The sequence below is a fragment of the Ciona robusta genome, chromosome 1 (genome assembly GCF_009617815.1).
Source record: "Ciona robusta chromosome 1, ASM961781v2".
Taxonomy (NCBI): domain Eukaryota; kingdom Metazoa; phylum Chordata; class Ascidiacea; order Phlebobranchia; family Cionidae; genus Ciona; species Ciona robusta.
Window position 1 is genome coordinate 1354054 of NC_143235.1, and position 14148 is coordinate 1368201.

At 36.5% G+C, this 14148-nt stretch overlaps 5 protein-coding genes across 6 annotated transcripts; 4 read left to right on the top strand and 1 right to left on the bottom strand.

Moving 5' to 3' along the window:
* The first annotated feature begins 95 nt into the window (after positions 1-95).
* LOC149741185 (retinol dehydrogenase 14-like) lies at positions 96-3442 on the top strand. Its single transcript, XM_089875358.1, has 6 exons — positions 96-365; positions 435-573; positions 1028-1137; positions 1549-1723; positions 2073-2292; positions 2889-3442. Exons 1-6 carry the CDS (start codon positions 183-185, stop codon positions 2992-2994), a joined length of 933 nt encoding a protein of 310 aa, XP_089731484.1. The 5' UTR covers positions 96-182; the 3' UTR covers positions 2995-3442.
* Positions 3443-3677: 235 nt separating this feature from the next.
* On the top strand, positions 3678-7339 carry LOC149741186 (retinol dehydrogenase 14-like). Its single transcript, XM_089875336.1, has 6 exons — positions 3678-3963; positions 4042-4180; positions 4792-4901; positions 5175-5349; positions 5786-5993; positions 6375-7339. The coding sequence occupies exons 1-6, from the start codon at positions 3730-3732 to the stop codon at positions 6475-6477; spliced, it is 969 nt and encodes a 322-aa protein (XP_089731462.1). The 5' UTR covers positions 3678-3729; the 3' UTR covers positions 6478-7339.
* On the top strand, positions 7298-9177 carry LOC149741187 (COP9 signalosome complex subunit 9-like). 2 transcript variants are annotated; one of them, XM_089875428.1, is made up of 2 exons: positions 7298-7479; positions 8133-9177. In XM_089875428.1, exon 2 carries the CDS (start codon positions 8212-8214, stop codon positions 8782-8784), a length of 573 nt encoding a protein of 190 aa, XP_089731554.1. In that variant the 5' UTR covers positions 7298-7479; positions 8133-8211; the 3' UTR covers positions 8785-9177. Both variants share the same exon structure in this region, with proteins under 2 accessions (XP_089731554.1, XP_089731563.1).
* LOC149741188 (methylosome subunit pICln-like) lies at positions 9055-11429 on the bottom strand. Its single transcript, XM_089875401.1, has 6 exons — positions 11181-11429; positions 10912-10999; positions 10479-10620; positions 9934-10110; positions 9489-9554; positions 9055-9268 (listed from the first exon to the last, which is right to left on the bottom strand). The coding sequence occupies exons 1-6, from the start codon at positions 11288-11290 to the stop codon at positions 9186-9188; spliced, it is 666 nt and encodes a 221-aa protein (XP_089731527.1). The 5' UTR covers positions 11291-11429; the 3' UTR covers positions 9055-9185.
* Positions 11430-11453: 24 nt separating this feature from the next.
* Positions 11454-14115, top strand: LOC149741189 (metaxin-1-like). Its single transcript, XM_089875348.1, has 5 exons — positions 11454-11603; positions 11788-12200; positions 12422-12689; positions 13267-13395; positions 13897-14115. The coding sequence occupies exons 2-5, from the start codon at positions 11791-11793 to the stop codon at positions 14032-14034; spliced, it is 945 nt and encodes a 314-aa protein (XP_089731474.1). The 5' UTR covers positions 11454-11603; positions 11788-11790; the 3' UTR covers positions 14035-14115.
* The last annotated feature ends 33 nt before the right edge of the window (positions 14116-14148 follow it).

Below are 14148 nucleotides of genomic sequence, written 5' to 3' on the forward strand. Positions count from 1 at the left end.
CAGGCGTAAACAGCTATGTTAAAGAGACTAGGGACAAAGTGGTGTGGGAGCAGAAACGAAAAGAGGTGCGAAAGGAGAAGAAAAGCATGTGGTGGCATGCGCTTGGGTTGCTGGCTCTCAGCACTTGGCTACTCATTTGTTCCTACAGGTGGTGACTGGTGTAAATTGGTAGTACAGAGAATATGGAAAAGAGTGCCCGTGGCAATTGGGTTATTTCGGATGTCAAAATGACAGGGAAAACCGTGGTAATAACAGGCGCAAACACTGGGATCGGATTGGAAACAGCAATCGACCTTGTAAAGCGCGAAGCAAGAGTAATTCTCGGGTGTAGAAATATGGCGAAAGCTGAAGAAGCGAAGCAAAGGGTAGGGCCTTCATTGGTACCGTTTTGAAGATACACACTGCAGATTTAAAACTAAGGTTCGTTAATACAGATTATAACGGAAACCGGCGGAAATGACGATAAAATTATTTTAAAGCAACTAGAGTTGGCATCTTTTGCCTCAGTGCGCGCATTCGCAAAAGATGTGAATGAAAACGAAAACAGAATCGACGTTTTACTTAACAACGCAGGTAGGCTATTAGTTAGCGATTTCAAACTACAACCATAAAGCTAAAGGCGTATACATGCTGAAGGAATGCCATGTTTCATCAAATATTTGCGTTGGTTAGATTAAACATTGTATCACCCAGCAGCACGATGGCACTCCAAAGGTAAATGACGGCCGCAGAGTTTCACCTTTTTCTCATTTTATTTCTATCAAATGAAAGCTATAGTATTGTGGGGTAAAATGGGATACTGTTAGCACTAAGTATATCACATTTCCTTATCGTGTTTTTAACAACTAACAACGCTCTTTTAGTGTTGTGGGGCTACGGGTATATAGTTCAGTAAACATTTTTTGTTTATTACTAAACGGAAAGTAAAAAGAATGAAAGCATATAACATCTTACCCCACTCTATACAATATTAGTCGCTTTATTAGCATAAAAACGAGTTGCCTATACCACTTTACATGATGTTCAGGTATAATGCTAATCCCGAAAGGAAAGACTGAAGACGGGTTTGAGCTTCATTACGGAGTGAACCATCTCGGGCATTTTCTTCTCACTAATCTATTACTCGATCTTATAAAGGTTTGACATGCATTTTACTTCGACCTTGCTCAAATTATTTGGTTAACTTTAGATACATGGCGCATGAGTAAATTTATTTAGGGTGTACTAAAGTGTAACGGAAGTGGCGTTATTAACCTTGCCAACTGCGTGTATTTTTTAAATAATACCGTTAAATACGAGAGCATTGTTTGATAAAGTTACATACATTATATCCAATACCCCATGATTATACTGATAAATATGTTAAGGAATGAATGTAGCTCACTTTTCCTCGCATGGCCGAAAAACATCATCATCAAACGGGTGTTCTGTTTCATACACCTCGTGTCAATTTACGAGTTACCAGCCTATGTTACTCTGTGAGTAATAATTTTTTGGAAGGGATTTTTTTAACTTGCAAAAAACCTACTCTCACTTTAAAACTTACAGAAAAGCGCACCAAGTCGAATTATAAACGTATCATCGGAGGCACACAGACTTGGGAGCCCCAGAATCGACTGGGACGACATGAATTACGACAACAATTATTCTGCTTCGTTTGCTTACAACCGAAGCAAACTGATGAATATTTTATTTACAAGAGAGCTGAGCAGAAGATTAGAAGGTATTTATACTAACTTAAAACGATGTGCAAACTATAGTACTGTGGGGTAAGATGGAATACCGTTGGCCCGTAAATCCCATATTTTCTGATTGTGTTTTCAACACCCAAAGCGTGATTTCAGAGTCGCGGTTATATTGTGATTCTCTGAATATTTTTTGTTTATACCAAATGGGGCGAAAAACGAGAATGAAAACTTATTCCATCTTACCCCACCCTACTATAGTTTAACGCAGTTTTATCATCATTTTCAAAAAATACAGTTTTTTCTTTAAACTGATTTATCATCATGTTTAAAATAAAGGAGAGTGTTTTTTAAAATATTAAAAATAAACATTCCTCTGTTTATAAGGTACCAAGGTAACGGCAAACAGCTTGCATCCTGGTGTTGTGAGAACAGAGCTTTCTCGGCATATGTTCGATTCCAATATATCTATGTGGAGAACTGCTGTCAAATGGATTGTGGACCCGCTTGTTTATTTGTTCGGTAAGACTCCTGTACACGGAGCCCAGACTAATATCTACCTGTGCATTGCGCCGGAAGTGGAGAACGTCAGTGGGAAATATTTTAAGTAAGTAAAGCGGTACAAAACTTGGAAGTTATAGTAGTGGGAGAAGATGGGACACCTTTTCATTCTGTTTTCTCGTACGGTTTGATAGTAAACTAAAAACATCCAAAGAATTCTAAAATCGTATCCTCACAACTCTCATAGACCGTTGTTAATTGTTTAAACACGAGCAGGATGTTTCAATATTATGTGCTAAAGGTGTCCCATCTTCCCCCACAGTACCACATAATGTTTCGTTGGTTACGGTCGAACCTTTTACTATTAATTGTTTTCTTTAAACTGCTTTAAGACTGCCAGCTGATATAAACTTTGATTTCTACTATACTGTAACAAGTTTGATATTTCTTTAATGGAACCGTACTTTATCCAGTTTTCGCGGTTTAGTGGATTAGTAGGTTGGGGTAGGATGGTACAAGTTTTCATTCTCTTTTCTCGTCCCATTTAGGAGTAAACAAAAAATATCTACTGAGTTATGCAACCGTATCCTCACGACTGTAAAAGAGCAAGATATGTGCGGTATTACGGCCTACTAGAGATATCTCTAGTAGGCCGTGGCGGTATCCATCTTACCCCACAGTACTAACGTATTTGTTTTTCAGAGATTGCGCGATTGCGAATGAAAATGGTCAAGCCAAGAGCGACCAGGATGCAAAAAGATTATGGGACTTGAGCGTTAAAGTTACGGGGTTGTCAGAGGGTTCTTAATCATGTTAAAGTTAATTTATATATACAGGTCACAGGAAAGGTTTAACTATTTCTGTATACTTCGTTGTCCAATTCTAGTGAAAAATAACTGTAAAATAAATTATATAATGAAAAAATAATGTTGCTTTTAAAACTTATGTTTTTTTGTTGGCTGGCAATGATTTGTGTTCAGAAAATCCGGTTAACTTTCGTATAACTGACAAAGAAAAATGAGAGATGGAATTTTAGGAGAAATAAAGAGAGACAATAAGAAAGGAAAACAAAGGAAAGAGAGAGGGATAGATAATGAGAGAGAACAAACGAGAGAAAGGTGAAACATTCATGACTAACAAATCGTTACGTTGTGTGACTTGTGTGTCCTCCATTTTGCTAAAGCTCCAGTTACATATTAGAAACTGCCTAGTCATGGTGACAGAGAAACTTGTGTTATATAAGCCGGTGTCGCAGAAATCTGGTTCCCCTAGAAAACTGGTTCCCACAGGCTACTTATAACTGATTTTATGAGGAATCTAGAACTCTGTTTTCAACTAAAAATAACAGTTGTTGGATGCGACATACTTCGTAAGTTTATGGTTAGGGATTTATCTTTAAAAAGAAACTTATGCTGTAATATAACAGGATTTCTGATAAAAATGTACCGTATCCACGCATGTGCAGTAGCCAATGGGAACCAGATTTCTGGGGAACCAGATTTCCGCGACACCGGAGTAGCAATTGGTTATTGATTCAAGTTAGATGCAAGCAAGGTACAGGTTGTTAAGTGGATTTGTAGGTTCTTTGTCAAAAATGGTCAAGTCTGCACGTGGTAGTTGGGTACGGAGCGATGTCAAAATGACAGGGAAAACTGTGGTAATAACAGGCGCTAATACTGGAATCGGGTTGGAAACAGCAATCGACCTTGTAAAGCGTGAAGCAAGAGTAATTCTCGGCTGCAGAAACATGGAGAAAGCAGAAGAAGCAAAGCAAAGGGTAAAATGCTTGAATTACTATCCGGAAATGACGATTGCTAATTCTGTTTCATAACGATTGCTGTTTCTGTATTTGCAGATTTTTAAAGAAGCTGGCGGCAAAGATGACACAGTCGTTATAAAGCAACTAGATTTGTCATCGTTGGCCTCAGTGCGGGCGTTCGCAAAGGATATAAATGACAACGAAAGCAAGATTGATGTTTTGTTGAACAACGCAGGTATACGAAGACCACATTAAATTTTAACCAGGTTTATCTGGCGTAGTTGCACAGTCGGTTATAGCGCGTCGGCTGCCCCTAACCCAGAGGTTGTAGACCCACGGCTCATCGCTGCTACCATGCTGTTTCCTTGGGCAAGACACCAATTGCTCTAACCCAGTGGTCACTAATCGGTTGTCTAAATTTTCAACCATATACCATATAATAATAAAAATACCTAAAAAGTTACATACGCGTACGTGGTACCACGAGGTGTATGAAACAGAACACCCGTGTTAACGACTGTCATTTTCCGGCCACGCGAGGATAGAGCAAGTTACTTTCATACATTTATTATCAGATTGCAATTTGATACCTCCACCTTTACGTAACACAAATATGTGAACGTTGTGTGAGCGCTCAACAAGCGTACATTAATATTTGACTTTGCCTACATCTGATTTGGCACAAAAAAGACATAAATGTTTTATAAACCGATTTCAAAACCGTTTCGGCGCAACAAATAAAAGCGACTGTCAATTGACAGGTAATTTAACCATTTAATTACTAATGTTCGTTGGACTGGCATGCCATACGAGGTGATACATATTTAACATCTGCTTATATTTCAGGTATAATGCTGGTGCCAAAAGGAAAGACTGAAGACGGGTTTGAGCTTCACTACGGAGTGAACCATCTCGGGCATTTTCTTCTTACTAATCTATTACTCGATCTTATAAAGGTTTGACATACATTGTACTTTGACCTTGCTGAAATTGTTTGGTTAGGAACGAAAATATACAAAGCATGTGTAAATAACGAATATCGGTCTTTTCGTTTTTGTTTGCATTTCTATGTAATCACTATTATGGCTGAGGTCATACGGCGAGGGTGTTTGTCCATTACCCTAAATTTCAGGGCCTAAAACAACACGTTTACTTCGGTATATGGCCTATACAATAACAACTTTGTTTTTAAAATAAGTAAAACTTACGTTACAATGTATTCTGTACAGAGAAGCGCACCCAGTCGAATCGTCACCGTTTCCTCCGAAGCCCATCGATTTGGGACCCCAAAAATTGATTTTAAAGACATGAATTTCTACAATAACTACGACGAGTCTGTGGCGTACGGAAGAAGCAAATTAATGAACATCTTGTTTACTAAAGAACTTAGTAAACGCCTTGAAGGTAATTCATTGGATGTATTAGTTATGTTGGGTTCAACAGCCACTAAGTTACACACGTGGTAACTCGTAAGCGGGCATAAGGTGTATGAAACAGAAATTCCGTGTTACAACAGCTGTCGTTTATTGGCCAAGCGAGGATAAAGTAATCTTTACTCATTCACCGTTACCGAATTCCGGCGCCGTCGCACAGTTAATTGGTTAGCGCGCCTGCCAGAAGTATAATGAGCAAGGTTCTTCGCTGCTACCGCTGTGCGCGTATGTGTGCTTGGGCAATTGCTTCAACCAAGTGGTCACTAATGGGTTGTCCAAGTTATATAAAAATGACTCCCCCAAAAACAAAAATAAAATAAGTTACACTCATTCATTCAAAGCGACAAATAAGGTTTTGTTTTTTTGTGTTTGTATATGTTTGTATAAACCTAAATCCGTTTATGCAGGTACAAATGTTACCGCTAATTGCTTACACCCCGGTGTGATAAAATCTGAGCTATGGCGACACATGGATGGATCAAGAAAACCAGTCCGAGACTTCTTCGTTGGTACATTTGTACGGTGGTTTGGTAAGACCATAATACACGGCGCACAGACAAATATATACTGTTGTATGGCCCCTGAAATTGAAGACGTCACGGGAAAGTATTTCAGGTACAATATGCTTGGGAGCGTTTGTTGCGTAATTTATATTATGTAATGTGTTGCGTAATAATGGAGTGAAGTCATTTGGGTGGGACGTTTGTCAATTGTGGGACTTGGGATAAAAGTCAGTAGCAACGGTAACGTCCGTTTTCAACTGATCTTTGGTATTGGTTTAGTTCTTTATACAATAGGGTACAATCGGCTAAGATTTCCTATTTGTGTCTTAACAATTAACAAAGCTCTTTTAGAGTCGTGGGGAATACGGTTTTATATAATTCTTTGACTGTTCTTTGCTTACTATTAAATGAGACGATAAAATAGAATATAAACATGTTATCCCAATCTATATGTGAAATATCTTGCCCTTTTCACCCCACACGTTTTTTACAGCGATTGCGCGGTTGCAAGTGAAAACAGCCAAGCAAAGAAAGATAAAAATGCAGAACAACTGTGGCAAGTCAGTCTCCAAGCGACCGGACTATCCGAAGCATAGACCCAACGGACAAATACTATTATATATATAAATTTATATAGTAGGGCTGGGGGAAAATGAGACACCTTTAACACATTGTTTCTTGTTCGTGTTTTAAACGATTAACGACGATCTATGGGAGCCGAGAGGATACGGTTTTATAATTCTTTGAATGTTCCTTGTATACTAACAAATGAAACAGAATACAAAAGTGTCCAATCTTCTCCCACCCTACTATATATTTTTTGTACTACCTTTGCCGTCTTGTACTGTGTTTCGTTTTAGTTAAAACAGCATTAATTTTAGTGTATAATGATTTATTTTTTTGGCTTATTAACGATGATATATATATATGAATATGTTATAAACACATATATGAATATGTTATAAATTTTAAATTTTGATATCTTGGGAACCATTCTCACGTTATACCGTGACTTACTTTAAAAAAAGTTATTTATTATATTAAGTAATACTTTGCCTTCTAAAGTCCGCAGTGTGAGAAATAGAAATATCAACGTTCTTTCGTTATCTCTTTCATACTCTCGTCTTTTTTGCACCCCCAGACGACACCGACGGTGCGTTCGTTCCGTCTTGGTCTTGGTACAGATCGTTTTTTTTGTAGCTTTACTAGCTTATGCCCTATGGTGCAACACAGTAAGGCACTGGCTTGATAATTTATGATTAAAAATACGTTATAATTGTAATTGGTTGAATATACTTTTGGTGCTAGTGAAGAATTTTCCCCCTTGCCAAGGAAAAAACGAGAGACTAAAAAAGAAAAAAGAAAATCATTGGACCGTAACGGTATTTTTTTTTTAACGTTTAAGATCTAGGAATGTGTGTAGAGTTGTTTTACGGTAAATAAATCGTTCAAAATGAAGCCAAATACTGTTGTTGCTGATGAAATGTTCCCCGATGGCGCGTATGACGGTGATGAAGCATCAGTAGGTACATCATCTTCAGTGCAAATGATGGATATCTCATCAAACGAAAAAGCTGTACATGCTGATTTTTACAATAGTGAGTGGGAAGTGTTATATTATGTGTGATTAGTACAACTGTGGCTGCTAACACAGAAACAACATGAGTACCTCATACCTGATCCCCTTTGTCCGAATTTTAAATGAAAACAACATTGAATACTATTTAGGGTTTATTTTATCCACAAATATCCTTTTATACCTCATTTGATGCCCCTATATGGTTTAGCAAATATGTGTTTATATATTATTTCATGAGTAATGTTTTTTTCTCGTATGCTAGTGAGCGACCACTGGTCTAGTTCACTTTTAAGTGACTTATCTAAGAATACACATGTCTAATAATGGCAGCATCCAGCTTCAATCCAGCCTTCTGTAGTTGACCAGTGCTCAAACCACTGCCACAGCGTATAGGTGTATATTAAAAAATTTCACGTATTTATCCCGCATGACAGGGCAACAAAACTGTTATAACAAGATTTGTGTTACAAGGGTGTTCTGTTTCATACACCTTGTGCTCGCTTACGGGTTACCACATGTGTAACTTGTGGGTAAACATTTTTTGTGATTGCTTTATTTTGTTAAATTACTGCCGACAATTTAGACAATCCATATTGTACCATTTTCTACTTATAGCAACCCAGAAGTACATTGCTTGTCCATCGATTTATCAATATCGTATTTTGTCTCCAGATTTTGAGGACTTGTTCGATGATGAAGACTTGAGTTAAACCAGCGTTCATTATCACCAACTTTAAGAACTATTTACAAAATGCTTTTACCACGCCACGTTATATCTGCAACAACTGCAGTCACTTTAAAACGCCACATAAGAGACCATATCAAAGCTAGTGATTTAAAGCAACTTAATTTTACTAAAGACTCTGAAAATAGAACAGTTGTTTACACTGACGGCTGCTGTCTGTTCAATAACTCAACTGTTGAACAAAGACAGTCAGGGTTAGGAGTCTTTTGGGGCGTAGACCATGTTTTAAACTTATCTTTGCCGATTTTTGGTAAAGTGCTGACTTCAAACCGTTCTGAAATATTAGCCGTTCATGCCGCGATTTTAACTGCAATGCAACTTGGTTGGAAAGATTTAAGCATTTGTTCCGACTCCATGCATGTGATAAATAGTTGCCAAACTTGGCTTAAGTGGTGGGCTGTAAATAACTGGAATACTTCTACTGGAGCAAAAGTAAAGAACCTTGATCTGTGGAAACCTTTACAGAGAGATTTAAAGCGATTAAATGTCAGCTTTACAAAGCAAGGGGAAGACAGCAATGGAATACAAATGGCTCACAATCTTGCTAATGCTGGTGCAAAAATATCAAGAGCAACTTAAAGTGGATTGGGATTAAAATAAAGTGTCATTAATTTAGTTGTCTTTTAAATTTCATAAAAAGTAAAGATAAATCTAGTTTCACATCTGGACCAGGTCAAACTTTACCGATTAGGTGCCTGATAAACATCATTTGGTGAATTGACTGTACTAAAGCAGATTTTCCCTCATCTGCACGGTACCAGTTGTTGTTACCTGCCTAAATGCTTCATACCCTATCTTACTCTAACTGATGCTACCCTACAGTGAAGACCCTGGACCTTTAATAAATAATACAAAAGAATGATTTTTATTACGAAAACTGTGATTGAACTGTGTAGAAGAGCCTTTACTTTGCAAAAAAAGACATGATCTAACAAATGGCAGTGTTTACGAAATAAAAAGTTTAGCTGTGTGTTTTTGTGTCACGCATCATCAAATTGGCCATCTTCAGTCGTTCCATTTTGTTGCTCAGTAATATGAACTCCATTCATATCAGTTTCAATACCTGAATGTGCAAAACAGCTTTGTTATATCAGTGCTAGCTTAGTGATAGAAAACTATATAAACCAAAAATTAATGGAAAAGCTTTGTTTTTTTAATAATTTAACTTTTATATTTGCAGTCAGGCTTTGTTATTGATCAAACTTAATATAGGACTCCTTCCCAGCAAACATAGATCGGACTGAGTAACATTAAGTTAGCAAATGAAACAAGCCATCACCAACCTGTATCTGTGCTTGGACTGCCTTGTTGTGCCAGCATGGCTTCTAACCTTTGCATGGTGGCCAAACCTAAATATAAATCAGAATTATATAAATATCAAAAAGGGTATAATTTAATAAAGAACTACATCCAAAGGGTCCAGTAATAAATGAATGTAACTTGTTTTATCCTCACGTCTGGAAAACGACAGTCGTTATAACACTGGTGTTCTGTTTCATATACATCATGCCAGCTTATGAGTTACCATGTATGTTACTTTGTGGGTGTTTTTTTGAGACATTTTTATTTTCAATGCCTTAGTATTAGCAGTCACAATTATTAGATTTATTATTTCTGGCAGAAACAGTTTAAAATACATCACCAAAGAGTTTCATTGCATTTTAAAGGTCTGGCATATTTTGTTAAAAATTCGAATAAGACCTATGTAACAACTGTATTATACGTCACCTTGAGGTGTCATGTGATCTATTGCTGCATCACCCGTAAAGAATCCTTCCCCTGCTGCTCCACCATCAAACGTTTGAACTGAACTTTCATTTACTTCTCCTTCATCAAAGAAATCGCTGTCTTCTTCATCAGGATGTAAACATTGACAATCGCTCAATGCATCAAACATTCGTTTCACTGAAGTAGAGATAGTGCTGTGGTTAGTTACAGTGGTTGTATGCAGGACAAGCATAAGCACCATAGGTATTGGGGTAATTGACCTGGCCTAACCCCAGGTCCTCGACATAGGCCAACATAGAATGGAATAGTGCTGTAGTTTTAAAGTGAATCTGTTTTAAAGTGCATGATTTACCTAATGCACTCAAAGATTAAGCATAAACTTGTACCAAAGCTTTGGTGACCTTATTTGACTGTTATTTTAAAAAGCCTTCAGTCATCTAGCCATTATAATAAATGGTGACTTAAATAGTCAAAACCCAAGACTCAAAGAAGCGCTGTGGTAAGACAGGAAAATGATCCAAACATCATGGCAAAGCAGAACTTACAGTTATTTTTATCTGTTGGGATGAAACGTATCTCTGACACAGTTGTATCTTTTTCACCATCGCTGTCGCTTTCATTCTCACTTTGAGAGGAAGTGAACAGACATTTGTTGTACATTACATACAAACATTCTTCAGGAAAGGACTGAAATAGATATGGAATATTAGTACAACGTGTGTATTAGTAAAAACTTGAGGTCTTAAAATAAAAAGTAGGCAGTTTATGAAGAAGCGGTAGATATAATGCGGTCAGTTTAAAGCCGTCTTGTTTTTTAGCTAGTTTGTAAATTGTAATACAATATGAAAGTTTTGCAGCTGCTATATACTTCCTTGAATTCCAAAGCTTACAAATACTTTATCGTATTGCAACACATTGACTGTTTTATACATACTTACAATACAAAAAAAGGCGTAAACATTAACACTTATTACATACTTGTACATCAGTTGATATTGCATGTATCGCTATGTCAGTGTATTGAAGTCTAAAACCTTGGTTGCTTGACCCAATCCATATCAGCTCACTGTAAATAATTGTTTTTAATTATTATTAGATGGTGTTCCAGTTATAGTAAAGTATACTCCGGTACATTACAGATTAGGCTGATGGAAAGTGTTGTTGGTAGTTAGGGGTTATAGGGGGTTAGTAGTTATCAGATAAGGTGGAGAATTCTTTACAAGCACCGATATTCGCATACAAATCACCTTTCTGCAATAAATAGCGTCCCTTGGCCGAAATCGGTGTTGTTTACATTTGCTTTACAAGTGTTTTCCCGATGTTGTATTCCAGTATTCGGTGGCTGAACTGCGTACATTTCAACTTAATTTGGAACTATGTAAGCACATACATGAATAGGTGATGACTTAATACAATTTTAACTCGCAAATATAAAGGAAGTAAACCGCGTGTCTCTCGCAAGAAATTGTGTTTATATTTAGCGCGTGTTATTCCTGTTTCTTTATCACCACCTAACGGATGAAAAATATGAGATTATTTATTTACATGTGCTGAATGGTAGTGTAGGGTCGCATCATTTTTTGGAATCAGAGATCAACTTTATGAGTTGTGTCAGCGTAAACGAGTTTTAAAAGTTGTGCTGTGTTTTATATAGCCAAGTATTTGTTAAGGTAAGTCAGCTTGATTTTAAAATCCACTAGAAGTGTTTTTATATAATAAGAAGCTCAATTTTGCAATAGGTTTGGTATAAGATTCATTGCATATTAAGTACAACATTTAATCTTACTGTTAAATACACGTCCGTGAATTATATTTACATTAAATAATAAACAAAAACATTTTCTAATTTTTAAGGTCATGTCTTCCCCAAAGAAAAGCACAGATGGTAAAATGGAAGTAAAATGTTGGGGTGAGGGTTGGGGTTTGCCTTCTTTAGACCCTGATTGCTTATCAGTGATAGCTTATGCCAATCTTGCAAAGGCACCAATTGAGGTTGTGCCAGCACTCCCAAAAGATACAATTACTGGGTCCCTTCCGGAGCTTCAGATTGATGAGTTTATTTATCCTCGAGCGTTTACTATTATTGGAATTTTTAGGCGTGAAGGCTACAATGCTGATTACAGTTTATCACAAAGTGAAAATGCCGACACACTCGCGTTTCTTTCATACATTGAACAGAAACTGAAACCTGCTATTCTATATTCACTATGGATCGACGTGAGAAACTTTAACAAAGTAACACGACCTGCTTATGGAAAAGCTTGTGGGTATGTCATATTAACTAAATAAACCTTAATATTATAATGAGGGTTGTTATAATAAGAATACATTCCCTGATGAAGTCTTACCGGATGGCAGATGCAATGTCGGAAATACATTACGTTTTAGACTAGATGAGCCTCTAAAACATTATTTACAAACGTTCAGTTTTATAGTTTACTTGTTTACGTTTATTGTCTAGTAAAAAAGTTTATTTTTATTGTTCCAGTTTCCCGTGGAGTCTATGGTACCCTTCAAGGCTTGTGAAGACATATACAAACCAGCTCTGGCTTTTAAAAGGTGGTGAGAGCTTTACATGTATGAAGGAAGTAGAAAAAGTGATTTACAAAGATGCTCATGACTGCTTGAACGTCTTGGAAAGCAGAATGAGTGGCACAGATTATTTTTTTGGTGATTTTCCAACCACAATTGATGCAGTACTATATGGACATCTAGCTGTGTTATTGCATGCTCCTCTGGTATCTACTGAACTGCAGGTGAATATTTTAATGTTAATAACTTAAAGCACATATATACATATTTAATAGTAAAATTGAATTGCATACGAGTATACTAAATTATTATAGACAAATTCTCCATTTTTTGCATGGACATATTTTTGTTGTATGGAAATCTAGCTGTGTTATTGCATGCCCCTCTGGTATCTACTGTACTGCAGGTGAAAAATTTATTAATGACAACACATATAATATACATGTTTAATAGTAAAATAGAATTGCATACGAGTATACTAAATCATTATAGACAAAATTTCCATTTTTGCACATAAAACCTCTAATCAGTAATAACATGTGTTATGTGCGTTCGTAATTACAATCAAACACCAAGATTTTTTTATTAACATTGCACAAGACTAGATAATATTGGATTTTCTATTTAATTTGTTTGTCTACAAATTTAAAACTCAATCATATCAATAATTTTGTAACATTACAATAAGCCAGAAACACTTATTTGCCATTTATATTGATCTTCCTTAATTTTAATAATGTATTTTTGTAAGACTACAAATTTTGAAATCATCGTAATCAATAACTTCATATTCTCCACCAGAATCACTTGAATTCTTGTGACAAACTTCGTGCTTTTTGCGCACGAATGTCGCTATTTTGTCCGTCATCGTCCAGCCTACCTACACAGGTCAAATCAAACAGTGAAGATCAAATAATTAACAGAGATAAGGTGTTTAAACCTAAAGAAAACTATGTTTCATTCATATCTCCTTTTTTGAATTAAGTTTTAATGGGATTTTTGTACAAAAAATGGAGTCTCGCTCGCTCCTGCAACCAGTAAATTACAAAAGAATGGAGCTGATGTTCTCAAGGTTAAAATGCTCCATTCTATGTCGGTGGCCTAAGCTTGGACAGGATGGTTCCACATTTTAATATGCTCCAGCAATATACTACTATTAGTTTTTTAAATCTACCTGGTGTTGGGTAAAATATTATATTCTGTGTGGGTGAGACACTAAGCTTGGAAATGATAGTTTACCCTACTCAAGTTACCTAATCCAGTACACTGCTCTAATAAATATAATATGAATACTTACAGATAGTTTCGATGTAGGTAATATCTGTAAGCTTGGAAATGATGGTTACCCAAGCAATAACTGGGTTACTCATGGTTACCCAAGCAATAACTGGGTTACTCAATATTAACTGTAATATTAATCTTATGTTTCAGATAATATCGATTGCTGTAGCGGTTACAGCTATGCTTGTTTATGCTCTTACCAGCGGTGTGCTTACAGCTCGGAGAAGTAAACTCGCTACAAAACTTAAACAACTGAATGAGTTTGATGAATTCGATCAAATGGATTGATCGTGTACCTATGTATCAAATCAATAATTGCCTTGTAAAAGCTCTGACTTAAAAGTTTAATTAAAAATAACTATGTTCGAATTTCACACAGAACTGAAACAAAAGACTGGCCCA